The sequence below is a fragment of the Papio anubis genome, chromosome 1, assembly GCF_008728515.1.
Source record: "Papio anubis isolate 15944 chromosome 1, Panubis1.0, whole genome shotgun sequence".
NCBI lineage: Eukaryota > Metazoa > Chordata > Mammalia > Primates > Cercopithecidae > Papio > Papio anubis.
Window position 1 is genome coordinate 91,159,636 of NC_044976.1, and position 13,489 is coordinate 91,173,124.

The 13,489-nt window shown below is 40.2% G+C and overlaps 1 protein-coding gene and 1 long non-coding RNA gene across 15 annotated transcripts in view; one reads left to right on the forward strand and one right to left on the reverse strand.

The window, feature by feature from the left end:
- LOC110740476 overlaps window positions 1–5,184 on the forward strand; it is a 33,306-nt gene extending 28,122 nt beyond the window's left edge. For both annotated transcript variants that reach the window (XR_002515038.2, XR_004176226.1), the window contains exons 2-3: window positions 2,572–2,641; window positions 5,027–5,184. This is a non-coding gene — a long non-coding RNA (uncharacterized LOC110740476). The remainder of the gene's footprint in view (window positions 1–2,571; window positions 2,642–5,026) is intronic.
- EVI5 (ecotropic viral integration site 5) overlaps window positions 453–13,489 on the reverse strand; it is a 300,894-nt gene continuing 287,857 nt past the window's right edge. For 11 of the 13 annotated variants that reach the window (XM_021944188.2, XM_031650793.1, XM_031650781.1 and 8 more), the window contains one exon: window positions 453–2,447. In XM_021944188.2, the coding sequence (XP_021799880.1) occupies window positions 2,133–2,447 (315 nt within the window). In that variant the 3' untranslated portion in view covers window positions 453–2,132. The remainder of the gene's footprint in view (window positions 2,448–13,489) is intronic. The other 2 variants (XM_031650799.1, XM_031650794.1) reach the window with 1 other exon arrangement.

Below are 13,489 nucleotides of genomic sequence, written 5' to 3' on the forward strand. Positions count from 1 at the left end.
ACAAAATAGGGAATTGAGAAATTCTTCAGCTGAACCTTTTCAAAAGCTTTGGTGTTAAGGAGATCAAGGTTAAAATCTTGGCTCTCACTGGGTGTGGTAGCTCGCACCTGTAATCCCCACACTTTGGGAGGCTGAGGCAGGAGGACCGTTTGAGGCCACGAGTTCAAGACCAGCCTGGACAACACAGTAAGACACCTGTCTCCATATTAAAAAAAATCTTGCCTCTGTTACTTACTAGCTTGTAACCACAGGTAAGTTATTTAACTACCAGAATTTAGCCTGGTGTTAAGGACAGACACAGGGGTATGTTTTCAATTTCATTTCTCAGGCAAGCAAATACCTATAAAAACCTTGCTGGAAAGCCTAGTTCAAAATGTACCTGAAGGCTTAAGTCCTAGGTTTTGACAGAAAACTACTTATCTCTTTTACTCTATTTCATAATTTTTTTCTCTGCACGCAACATACTATGCAAAACTGTGCCTCCATACATACTGAATTCTACTTTTCTCTTCCAAGGCTTTTTTCCATAAGTTAACAAAAAAAAAATTTTTTTTTTCATAGGCTAAAATGAGAGTAGAAAGTACCCAGTCAACATATTCATGTCATCTTTCCATAGTGCAAGTATAATTTGGGTGTTTTCTCTAATTTATCAGTGACAGGCATCCTGTTTTCTTAGAAATAATATCTAAATGATAAAGGAAAAACTGGTAGGAAAGGATTCTTATGGCTTTATCTATAGAACAAAAACTAGAGATTCTGAAGATCACGTTCATAGATTATTTGTAGATATAATTGCTATGTTTCTTGGACCTTAGCCCATTACTTAAATTATATTCAGTAGAATATTAGCACTAACTAATATGTGCTATAACCTCTTCAGTCATGAAAAATTTAGTAGTTACATACACATGAAATAAGATTCCACCAATAGTGTTTTCGAACAGGCATCAGTTATGAATTTGCTAGTGCTGAATGCTAAGCAAAATACTAAAGCTCTTAAAATATTAGTGTTTTATTTTTAACTTTTCATTTAACCTATTATTTACAGAAGTCCTGTTAGATGCCAAAAGCAGTCATTTTGCAACATGTATGTTTTCATATAAAATGATGTTCAATGTTAGGTGGTACAGATTTATAAATATGTACAAATAAACAGTATGTCTGTAGTTAACCTACTACTCTGGTAACCAACACATGGAAGCATCATATGCACATAAAAGTTAAACATTAAAACAAAACTTAAAACTCTCAAAACAGATAAGCATGAATTTGTGTTTATATAAAGTCTTTGTGTGTGGGGACTTTCAGTGGCCCACCAATAATTTTCATGGAAAAAAAAAAAAAACCTCCCAGATACAAACACACAAGGTAGGCTGGGTGCAGTGGCTCACACCTGTAATCCCAGCACTTTGGGAGGCTGAGGCGGGTGGATCACTTGAGGTCGGGAGTTCGAGACCAGCCCACCCAACATGGTGAAATCCAGTCTGTACTAAAAATACAAAAAATTAGCCAGGCGTGGTGGTGCGCACCTGTAGTCCCAGGTACTTGGGAGGCTGAGACAGGAAAATTGCTTGAACCCGGGAGGCGGAGGTTGCAGTGAGCTGAGATCACACCACAGCACTCCAGCCTGGGTGACAGGGTGGATCTCTGTCTTAAAAAAAAAAACAACAATAATAAAAACAAAACACAAGGTAAATCAGACGTATGTCTTGGTCAAATGTCTGTAGACAGCCACCTTGAGAACAAATTGATAAACATAAATATACAATTTGCTCACTGAGCATAAAATATTGCACAAGAGCAGTTTTGTCTGAAGAAAACTCAATTTTCCATAGTTTTGAACTTCAAAATGGTTCCCCCATATAGATATAGTTGCATTTTCTAAACAAGAAACATTAATATTCAGTAATACTGTTAGAACCTTGTTTTACACATTAACCATATACCAGTCTACTTTATGGCAATGGTAAGTCAGTGGTAAAGATTTGGCAAAGATAAAAAGGCAGATAAGACTGTAAAATATATATATATGTATATATATATGTACATATGAAACAAATTATTTCCAAAAATCCCTAATCATATGATAGCTGATCCCTTAAATAAATCCATAGTCTAGGTCACAGTGATGGTCAGACAGTGGTTGAATACGACTCTCTTCTTCTCGGGGGCCGCTCCTTTTGAACCACTTGATTGCTCTCTCTGGTCTCCAGCACACTGTCTTCTGTTTCGCTCTCACTACCATCTGCCACTGCGGGGTCCAAAGACATCGAGCCAGATTTTCCGTGCAAAGGAAAACCAACACCAGTTTCCTGTAAGGAATTATCTATAAAATCTTCATCGGAGGAATGGAATGATTCATCATCTCCTATTAAATGGTTGACAATGTGGATTCCATCAAAAGGCGGTTGGCCTGAGAAGCCCCTCTGGCCTTTTAGGCACCTGAGCTGTTAAAACAAAATCCAAGTTAATATAGTCAAATGGGGGAAACACACACACACCAAAAAGCAAACATTTTTAAGACTCTTAGCAATGTTTTAATAATTTGTAAATCATTTTCATCATTTACAGAACTATGGAGACATTTTAAGGAAGAAGGAAGTTTAAGGAAGAAGATGCCTTATTATTTTTCTGTTTACAGGTATAATCATAGTTACTAATTTTTGAGTGCCTTCTATGTGTTATATAATGGGCTTATAACTTATTTTTATTTTTTTTGAGACAGGTCTCAGTCTCACTTTGTCACCCAGGCTGGAGTGCAGTGGTGTGATCTCAGCTCACTGCAACTTCCACCTTCCAGGCTCAAGCGATTCTTCCACCTCAGCCTCCTGAGTAGCTGGGACTACAGGCGTGTGCCACCATGCCTAAGTTTTTTGTATTTTTTGTAGACATGGGGTTTCACCATGTTGCCCAGGCTGGTCTCAAATTCCTGGGCTCAAGCAATCTGCCTGCCTCAGTCTCCCAAAGTGTTGGGATTATAGGTGTAAGCCACCACACCCGGCCTGTAACTTATTTTAATTGAATCATAACAACAGAGCTATGTGGTAGATTTTAGTATTTACTTTTCTCATTCTACAGATCAGGAAATGGAGACTCAGGAAGAGTAACTTACTAAGGACATATGTAGCTAGTAGCAGAGTTTACAGTCAAATTAAATCTTCAATATACTAGAGATAATATAATGGACTCCATGTACCTATCACCTAATTTCAACAAGTAACACCCATCACAGACAATCTTTTTACATTACACCCCTCTTGCTCCTGGATAATTTTGAGATAAACTCCAGACATCCTATCAGTTTATCTGTAAATATTTTGCTGGTATTTCTAGAAGGTATGAACTTAAAAACCATACTATCACACACACTATCTTGAGAGAATGTCTCCATAGTTCTGTAAATGATGAGAATGATTGATAATTAAAACTTTGCTAAGAGTCTCTATCCTGTTATAATAGCCCAAAGGCTAGCATATCACTGTCACTCACAGTGGGGGAGGACTGCTGCTTCCCACTCATGAGGTTTCCTTCTGCATGGGGGGAGTGCCAGTCCAGTATAGTATTTCTGCCTTCTCTCCCCAACTCCCCCTGGGGAGAAGGTGGGGCTTCTCTTAGTGGGGAGGAGGAGAGAGGAATGGTATGCCTCGCTCATCTCTTTTCCCTTTCTTCCCATCTTTTAGAACGAGGCTCAAGTACTCAATCGGTGGAGTTTTGTAGTATAAGACCCTCACATGAGAAGGCTTAAGGAGGTCAAAAGCTACCTGTTACTGGGTGGGGAAGTCTGACTAATTCTAGAGTTTAGTATTGAAAAAACTGTGCCACATTTAAATCTAAACCACATTTTCCAAAACCAGTTTTATCATAATTAAAACTGATTTATTTTCATCATCTGCCACTTCTTTGCTCAAGTTTCCTCAAACTGCCAAACCCACAACCATGATAGTACCAGTTCTACTCACATACAATTAAGTCATCAGCTCTGCCCTCAAGAGTTTATGTTTTAAATATAAAGCTTGATTTTGACATTCTGTCACTTATTTCATTTCTTTCACGCACCATGAATTTTCTCCTACAATAAAGTGAAGAGTAAAAAACCAAAACCAAAAACAAGAATTAGCTACCAAATATCTACTCTGACTATTAAGAATCTTGCTAAACTTTGGGAGGCCGAGACGGGCGGATCACGAGGTCAGGATATCGAGACCATCCTGGCTAGCACAGTGAAACCCCGTCTCTACTAAAAAATACAAAAAATTAGCCGGGCGAGGTGGCGGGCGCCTGTAGTCCCAGCTACTCGGGAGGCTGAGGCAGGAGAATGGCGGGAACCCGGGAGGCGGAGCTTGCAGTGAGCTGAGATCCGGCCACTGTACTCCAGCCCGGGCTACTGAGCGAGACTCCGTCTCAAAAAAAAAAAAAAAAAAAAGAATCTTGCTAAAATATGCTCCACGTCTCCTACCCTCATCCTTGGTTCTAAGGGACAAAGTCCTAGTCACAACCTTTCAATTCTTTAGATAAAGGCAATGTGAAATATTCAGGAAATATTACATACACTTTCAAAACTAATGGTTCTAAGAATAAAGACACTACAGCCTCGCCATAATACCTCCCAGCTTTCCAGAAAGACTTCCAGGAAGAAGTGAAGAAACCTCAGCACTTCCCTGCTTATACATGACAACAAGAATCAACAGGGATGCTGGGACTCAGAACACTGATGTCTGGCCCAAACAGACCTTCAACTATAAAATTCCTGTGCCCTAGACCAAGTGGACAACTTTATAGTGAGGTACAATGTAATTTAAATAATACCATTCTCCTTGGCAGAACAGAGGGATCTATACTTGGAGTTGAATCTTTAGGAAAAGGGCATAGAGCACCACAAAGGCCTCCTCAAGTTTGCGATACCCACTGCATTGTTACAACTGCCACGTTCTGATGCAACATCCTATCGCCATATTGCAACACACGATTTATAGCTCCAAGTGTTAAATTAAGTCAGTTAATCTCTTCCTTTCTCTTTTTCCCCCAGACCTTTTTGAAGAAATCATATGGAACACGTGTGTTCCTTCTTCCTGGCTGTTATAAAGGAGGAGTATGGCAGAAGAACCACAACTTCCCAACTGTTTGGAAAGCTGAAGCTTTCCTTTGCTCTAACAAAATTTACTGCAATTAAAACATGTAGCCTCATCATCAGATGTAATTATAGAAAATTAACTATAGGTTGAAGGGTCATTTCCTCAACATCAAAGGAATCTCACTAACAGCTGTTAATAGGGAATAGCAAAGGTAAAGGAATTTATTGGTGGAGAGAAAAAATGGTGAAGGTAAGCGACTATCTGGTAAAACTGAAGCTATCCCTTGGTTATCTGTCCCTTAGACTTAGGTGTGTGCACACTGGATCTGATGAGGGAGGAGTCCTGTACTAGGCCTGGAAGTGGGCATTTGGGGAAGGAATTCCAGGGTACTGAGTACCCAGAATATGTTCTAGAAGGGGTTGCATGAACTTCAGGGTCTTCTGGGAGTCCTCATCCTGTGGAAATGGGTTTGGCTAGAAGAAAGCCACAGCTGGGCCCTCTAAAGTGTAGTCCTGGCTATCTGATCTAAATGGTATACTGCTTATCCTTATTACCAGACTGTCAGGGGCAAACTATATTTAGGCAACAACAAAAAGCAGGCAGACAATCAACCTTCCCAACCCCCCCTTTCCTCCAAACAAACAAACAAAAATCCTTCATGGGTATTATCAGTAGCAAACTGAGATTAGCATATTTCAAAATGTAATCCACTAGTCATCTGCATAAGAACTGAGGATCTCTGTCAAAAATGTAGAATCCCTCTTGAGATCTAAGGATTTAAAATTCTGAAAGCGAAATCCCAGAAGATACATTTTTTACATGCATCTCAGGAAATTTTGAAATACGGTCAGACCTCTATTATCAGTGGGACCCACATTCATGGATTCAAACAACTGTGGGTCCAAAATAATTAGGAGAAAAAAAAGGATGGTTTCCTCTGTACTGAACATGTACAGACTCTTTTCTCGTCATCATCCCCTAAATGATATAGTATAACAACTATTTACATAGCATTTACAGTGGATTAGGTGCTACAAGTAATCTAGAGATGACTCAAAGTATATGGGTGGATGTCTGTAGGTTATATGCAAACACCACATCATTTTATATAAGGAACTTGAGCATCCATGGATTTTTGGTATCCATAGGGATCCTGAAACCAATCCCCCATAGATACCAAGGGATGATGGTGCTCTAAACTCTCAGAATCACTGTGGTAGACCCTCTGGTGCAAATAAAATGGGGCTGAGACAGAAATAAGTCGATTTAGCTGAAATGGAACTATTGATTATTTAGGACAAAAGTGCTTCTGAACTATGAACATCCGACTAGTGTCTGGTATATAGAAATGTACGTGATCTTTCCAGTAGTACAACCAAGCTGTTCTGGGCCAATTCTACCACCTGGTGGTTGACACAAGGAAAACTGTTTAAACGAACTTTTTCTGCAACTTTCTTCTTGTGGTATAGAGGTAGGGTCTAAAGACCTATATAATTAAAACGCCTGAATAACTCTGATGCACATCTCAGAATAGGGACCACTACTCTAGGCAATGGCTTTTGTTTGTATTTTGGTTTTGTTTGAAATCTCTTTGGGCTCATCAGGGAATCAGGAATCTGATAAAAACTACCCATTTGAAAATTACACATACATAATTTATCATATGCTTTTTTTTTTGGTAGGCGGGAGACAGGGTCTGGCACTGTTGCCCAGGCTGCAGTGCAGTGATGCAAACTCAGTTCACTGCAACCTCTGTTTCCTGGGCTTGAGCCATCCTCCTGCTTTAGCTTCCCAAGTAGCTGGGACTACAGGTGCCTGCCACCACACCTGGCAAACTTTTGTATTTTTTGTAGAGATAGGGTTTCGCCATTGTTGCCCAGCTGGTCTTGAACTCCTGAGCTCAAGCCATCTGCCTCCCTTGGCCTCCCAAAGTGCTGGGATTACAGGTGTGAACCACCATGCCTGGCCAAGTGTATGTTTTTGAGGCCCATTGTCTTTCCTAATTTTTGAATACATACTACATGAGTATCTTCAAACATTGAGCAACAACAAAAATTCTCTGTGAAATGCCAGTAAAAAAAAAAAGGTATTATATTTCCAGGTAAAATGAGACATGGGTTTTTTAAAGTCACTGAACGTGCGTGGAAGTATTTTTGAGACTCGCTAAGGAAATAGAGGCACCAGCACTCTCTGTAATTTTTAGTAAAAGACTCCTATCTGAGGGAATCTTGGGATTCCCCAAAAAAGGACCTCAGTTTGATCAACCTACAATGAAGGTCAACAAGTCCTACCCAGGAATTCAGAACACCTACTGGTCTTTAGTTCCCTAGTCTTAATTACCAGAGATTTGAAGATAGTATCTACGAGAAACCAGAAAAAAAAGGCAATTAGGGGAGAAGAGACTATCTGGGAAGAAGAAAACTTGTAAAAATCATTTATTGCCTCTGCAGACACTGCATCTATGTAAAAATAACAGGATGCTTTAAAAAAAAAAAAAAAAAAAAGAGGTCTTAGACATAAATTTCTCTGACCTGAAAGTAATGAGCTTCGAGACTGAAAAGGCCTATCAAGTGTCCAGGACAGTGGATAAAAATAGACCTATACCATGATACATCACAGTGAAATTTCAGGACACTTGAAAGAAAGAAAAGGTAAAGCTTCCCGCCAAAAACAAAAACATGGTTTATATAAAAGATTTAAGAATCAGAATGGCATCAGACTCTCCAACTGCAAAAGACAAAGCAGTGCCTTCAAAAGTCTGAGAAAAAATAATGTCTACATTAAAATTTTTACATTTATCTTCAATTTAAAAAATACCCAAACTACCAAATAAATGTGAGGCTAAGTAAGAGTTAAGAGCAACAAGGCCTTTTTTTGTTTTGTATTTTAAACTTCTTTTGGGTCAATCATGAGATGTAGAATCTAATAAAACCTTTTTATGGTTTATCTCCCATAAACCATTTTTTCAGGAAAGTAGATGATATGCTCCACCAAAATAAAGTACATCAAGGAAAAAAGGCATCTTTTGTCCTTGATGGAAGAAAGAGGAAGTCCAGTACTAAAGTATGGCAAAAGGAATACCTAGGGTAATGAAAAATGTCCCCAACATGACAGCTGTGCAAGAGACCTACAGGCATCCAGCCCAGACTAGAGACTGCAGCGGTCAGAAGAAAGATTTCTTCAAGAAGATGAAATTCATAGAACACCTAAATTGTTGGGATAGAGGAGATTAACACATAAAAGGAGATTTCATGACACTAGAGGACAATTACACATAAGAGAACACACCAAGCAAATGAAAAAACCAAGGCAATCATTTGGGCCCATGTATACCGGCAAAACAGTCACATTAAGACACTATTTCCATACAACTGATGCTGTTTGGCAATAAAAAGGAATGAAGTACCGATATATGGATGAACTTCAAAAATATTAAGCAGGCTGGGTGCAGTGGCTCATGCCTGTAATCCCGGCATTTTGGGAGGCTGAGGTGGGTGGATCAGTTGAATTCGGTACTTCGAGACCAGCCTGGCCAACATGGGGAAACTTCGTCTCTACTAAAAATACAAAAATTAGTTGGGTGTGGTGGCGCACGCCTGTAATCCCAGCTACTCAGGAGGCTGAGGTATCAGAATTGCTTGAACCCCAGAGGCAGAGGTTTCAGTGAGCCGAGATCATGCCACTGCACTCCAGCCTGGGAAACAGAGTAAGACTCTGCCTTAAAAAAAAAAAATATATATATATATATGTGTGTGTGTGTGTGTGTGTGTGTATATATATGTATATAAAAATATATATATGAAAGTTAAGTGAAAGACACAGGGGACCATATATTATATGATTCCATTTATATGAAATGTCCAGAATAGGCAAATCTTAATAGAGTCAGAAAGTAGATGAGTGGCTGCCTAGAACTGGAGGAGGGAGAAGAAGAAAGGGGGTGATTGCAAATAGGCATGCAGTTTCTTTTGGGGTGATAGAAGTATTCTAAAGTTGTGCATATAGTTGCAAAACCACACAAATATGCAAAACCCATTGAATTTTATACTTAAAATAGAATTTTATGATATGTAAGTTATATCTTAATAAAGTTTTTTTTTTTTTTAAAGTAGAGCCAGAAAAACAAGAACATCATTTTCCAACTCCCCTGATAACAACATCTTGGAAACATGTGAAAAATAAAACTTCCCAGGCCCTGTCTTCAGTTTCCACTCCAGAAGAAAGGCCTGAGAAGAGGCATACTTAAGTGCTTACGTGCTTGCTGTTCTGTTGTGAGTGACATTTATATAATTCTAATGATGTAAATGTAAACTAATGATGTACATCCTGTAAACTAATCTAACAAAAATCACTACATTAGTAGAATGGAGGGATAAAAAGTTTGTGGGTTCATGGTGGGGGGTGAGGAGGATGAAAAAGAGATAAATCCTTCGCTATGTAAAGATGCCAAAACTGAACACTCAAGAATTAGAGGCCAGGCACGGTGGCTCACATCTGTAATCCCAGCACTTTGGGAGGCTAAGGCGGGTGAATCGCTTGAGCCTAGGAATATGAGACCAGCCTGGGCAACAATGTGAGACCCTGTCTCTACAAAAAACACAAAAATTAGCTGGGCATGGTGGCGTCTACCTGTAGTCCCAACTACTCAGGAAGCTGAGGTGGGAGGATTGCTTGAGCGCAGGAGGTCAAGGCTGCAGTGAGCTATGATGCCACCACCACTGCATTCTAGCCTGGGTGATTAAGTGCGACCCTGTCTAAAAAAAACCAAAAAAACAAAAAAAGAATTAGTTTGAAAATAGTGGCCTGCAGAAAGCAAGTATGAGATTGCTTCTTTTTTTTTTTTTGAGACAGGGTATCACTCTGTCACCCAGGCTGGAGTGCAGTGGCACGATCTCAGCTCACTGCAGCCTCTAGCTCCCAGGCTCACTCCCACCCCAGTCTTCCGAGTAGGTACAGGCATGGGACACTACACTTGGCTAATTTGTGTATTTTCTTTACAGATGGAGTTTTGCTATGTTGCCCAGGCTGGTCTCAAACTCTTGGGCTCGTGCAATCCACCCACCTTGGCCTCCCAAAGTGCTGAGATTACAGGCGTTAAGCCACCCTGTCCAGCCAAGACTGCTTCTTTTTGTAAAAGTCTTTTAATTATTCTTTGGCTCTTTAAATTATGTGTATGACAAATATAAACATTAAAAAATTAAAACCTCCACTTCAAAAGAAGAAATAAAATATACGCTTTATCCAAAATTCAAAGACTGACAGCTGGGTGTGGTGGCTCATGCCTATAATCCCAGCACTTTGGGAGGCCGAGGCAGGTGGATCACTTGAGGTCAGGAGTTCAAGACCAGCCTGGCCAACATATGAAACCCTGTCTCTACTAAAAATACAAAAATTAGCTGGGTGTGGTGGCTCATGCCTGTAATCCCAGCACTTTGGGAGGCCGAGGCAGGTGGATCACTTGAGGTCAGGAGTTCAAGACCAGCCTGGCCAACATATGAAACCCTGTCTCTACTAATCCCAGCTACTTGGTAGGCTGAGGCAGGTGAATCGCTTGAACCCAGAAGGCGGAGGTTGCAGTGAGCTGAGATTGTGCCACCTCACTGCAGCCTGGGCCACAAAGTGAGACTCCATCTCAAAAAAAAACCAAAAAAACAAAAAAACAAAACCAAAACAATTCAAAGACTGACATTAAATCATAATCAAATAGTGTCAAAAAATTATCAATGATTTCGTGGACTTCTTTTTTTTTTTGCAGGCATTTTAAAAGCTTAACAGCATAAGAAACTACTGGAAATTGTCAAAAAATGGTCTTCCATATTTTAGTTTTATTATTTACTACATAAACTATACCTCAACTAAAGGCACCTTAGAAAATAAAGCAATTCTATAGTCCACAATCCAGAGATAATCCATTAACATTTTAATATAGCTTTCAAGATAATTTCTCTAACCTTACTTACTTTTCAAAAATGGATTGGTCATTACGCATGTTGTTTAATAACCTGCCTTTTTACTTAATAACATATCGAACATTTCTTGCTGTCATAATCTTTAACCGGCTGCATGGTATCTCATTTAGCAATGTGCCATCATCTGCTTAACCGATTTTGTTTGAAAATTTAGTTTTCCATCTCCTCACAATAGCACTGCCATAAACTCAGTTTCTGAACTCACAGTTCTTCAGAGCTGTCTTATTCTTTCGTTAAGATATATGGCCAAAACTATGAAATACAGCACGAGTTTTAACACTGAACTTTGAACACAGAACTTTGATTTCTATGTTTAAACTGTCCTCCAGAAAGGTGGTTAAGAATTTACACCCTTGCTGGGCATGGTGGCTCATGCCTGTAATCTCAGTATTTTGGGAGGCTGAGGCAGGCGGATCACAAGGTCAGGAGCTTGAGACCAGCCTGGCCAACATGGTGAAACCCCGTCTCTACTAAAAATACAAAAATTAGCGGGGTGTGGTGGCAGGCACCTGTAATCCCAGCTACTCGGAAGGCTGAGGCAGGAGAATTGCTTGAATCCGGGAGGTGGGGGTTCACTAGCTGAGATCACGCCACTGCACTCCAGCCTGGGTGACAGAGCAAGACTCTGTCTCCAAAAAAAAGAATTTACACCCTCAACAACACTGAAAAGTTCTGGTTTCCCTACAACTTTGCATCCTTTTTTGCTTTTTCATTTTTGTCAGTTAGATAAGTAAAAAGTTTAAAACATTCATTCATGAGACAGGGTCTCCCTCTGTCACCCAGGCTAGAGTGCAAGGACACAATCATAGCTCACTGCATCCTTGAACTCCTGGGCTCAAGTGATCCTCCTGTCTCAGACTCTTGAGTAGCTAGGACTTAACAGGTGCATGTCACCATGCATGGCTTTTTTTTTTTTTTGAGACAGAGTGTCGCTGTGTTGTCTTGGCTGGAATAAAGTGACAAGATCATGGCTCACTGCAGCCTCAAAACTCTGGGCTCTAGCAATTCTCCCACCTCAGCCTCCTGAGTAGCTAGGACTACAGGAACACTCCACCACACCAACTAGTATATATTTTATTTCTGTAGAGATGAGGTTTCACTCCGTTGCCCAGGCTGGTCTTTAACTACTAGCCTCAAGCAATTCCCTCACCTCAGCCTTCCAAAGTGGTGGAATTACAGTCATGAACCACTGAACATAGACTGTGACTAACTTTTTTTGTAGAGGCAGGGTCTCACTATGTTCCCTAGGCTGGTCTTGAACTCCTGGCCTCAAGCAATCCTCCTGCCTCAGCCTTCCAAAGTGCTGCAATTATAGGTGTGAGCCACGGTGCCTGGCCTTTAACTTTTTATTTTGGATTTTTTTTAAAAAATAAAGTGAATAATTCAGTGAACCCCCATGTTGTCATCACCTTGTTCTAACAATCATTAAAATATGGCCACTTTGTTTCCATGTTAACATTCCCCCCTCCATCCTCACCCTGGCAACCACGGACTATTTATTTGTAAGCAAATGAAAAAGGATTTTTAAATAATGATCTTGGCCTGTTGAAATAGCTATATTTCAGCATTTTTAAAAATTTAATATATATACTTTAAAAAAATTACATAATCAAATTCAGTCCTTCACATTATTTTATCTTCAAAGATGGGTATATAAAATAAGTAAAAACAAGTTTATGTTATAATCTTTGTTTCTTTCTAATGAATGTCTTCTAGTTTCTGTAACATTTTAAAATGATGTATTTCAGGTATTCATTAGATGTGCTATCTTCCAAATAACATCAGCAAAAAGAGTCACAACTACCAGAAAGACATTCTCATTGGCTATTCAACTCAGCGAGCCGCTCTAGAGTCCTTACTTCTGTGAGAATATTAGAGATGTTAAGAGTAGCCTTCTGGCCGGGCGCTGTGGCTCAAGCCTGTAATCCCAGCACTTTGGGAGGCCGAGACGGGCGGATCACGAGGTCAGGAGATCGAGACCATCCTGGCTGACACGGTGAAACCCCGTCTCTACTAAAAAATACAGAAAACTAGCCGGGCGAGGTGGCGGGCGCCTGTAGTCCCAGCTACTCGGGAGGCTGAGGCAGGAGAATGGCATGAACCCGGGAGGCGGAGCTTGCAGTGAGCTGAGATCTGGCCACTGCACTCCAGCCTGGGCGGCAGAGCGAGACTCTGTCTCAAAAAAAAACAAAAACAAAAACAAAAACAAAAGAGTAGCCTTCTGACTTGCTAATTCTCTAGACCAGTAATTTGGTATGTATAATAACCGCCTGGGTGACTGGACGTGGTGGCTCACGCTTGGAATCCCAGCACTTTGGGAGGCCAAGGCTGGCAGATCACTTGAAGTCAGAAGTTCGAGATCAGCCTGGCCAAATGAAACCCTGACTCTACTAAAAATACAAAAATTAGCCGGGTGTAGTGGTGCATGCCTGTAGTCCCAGCTTAGCC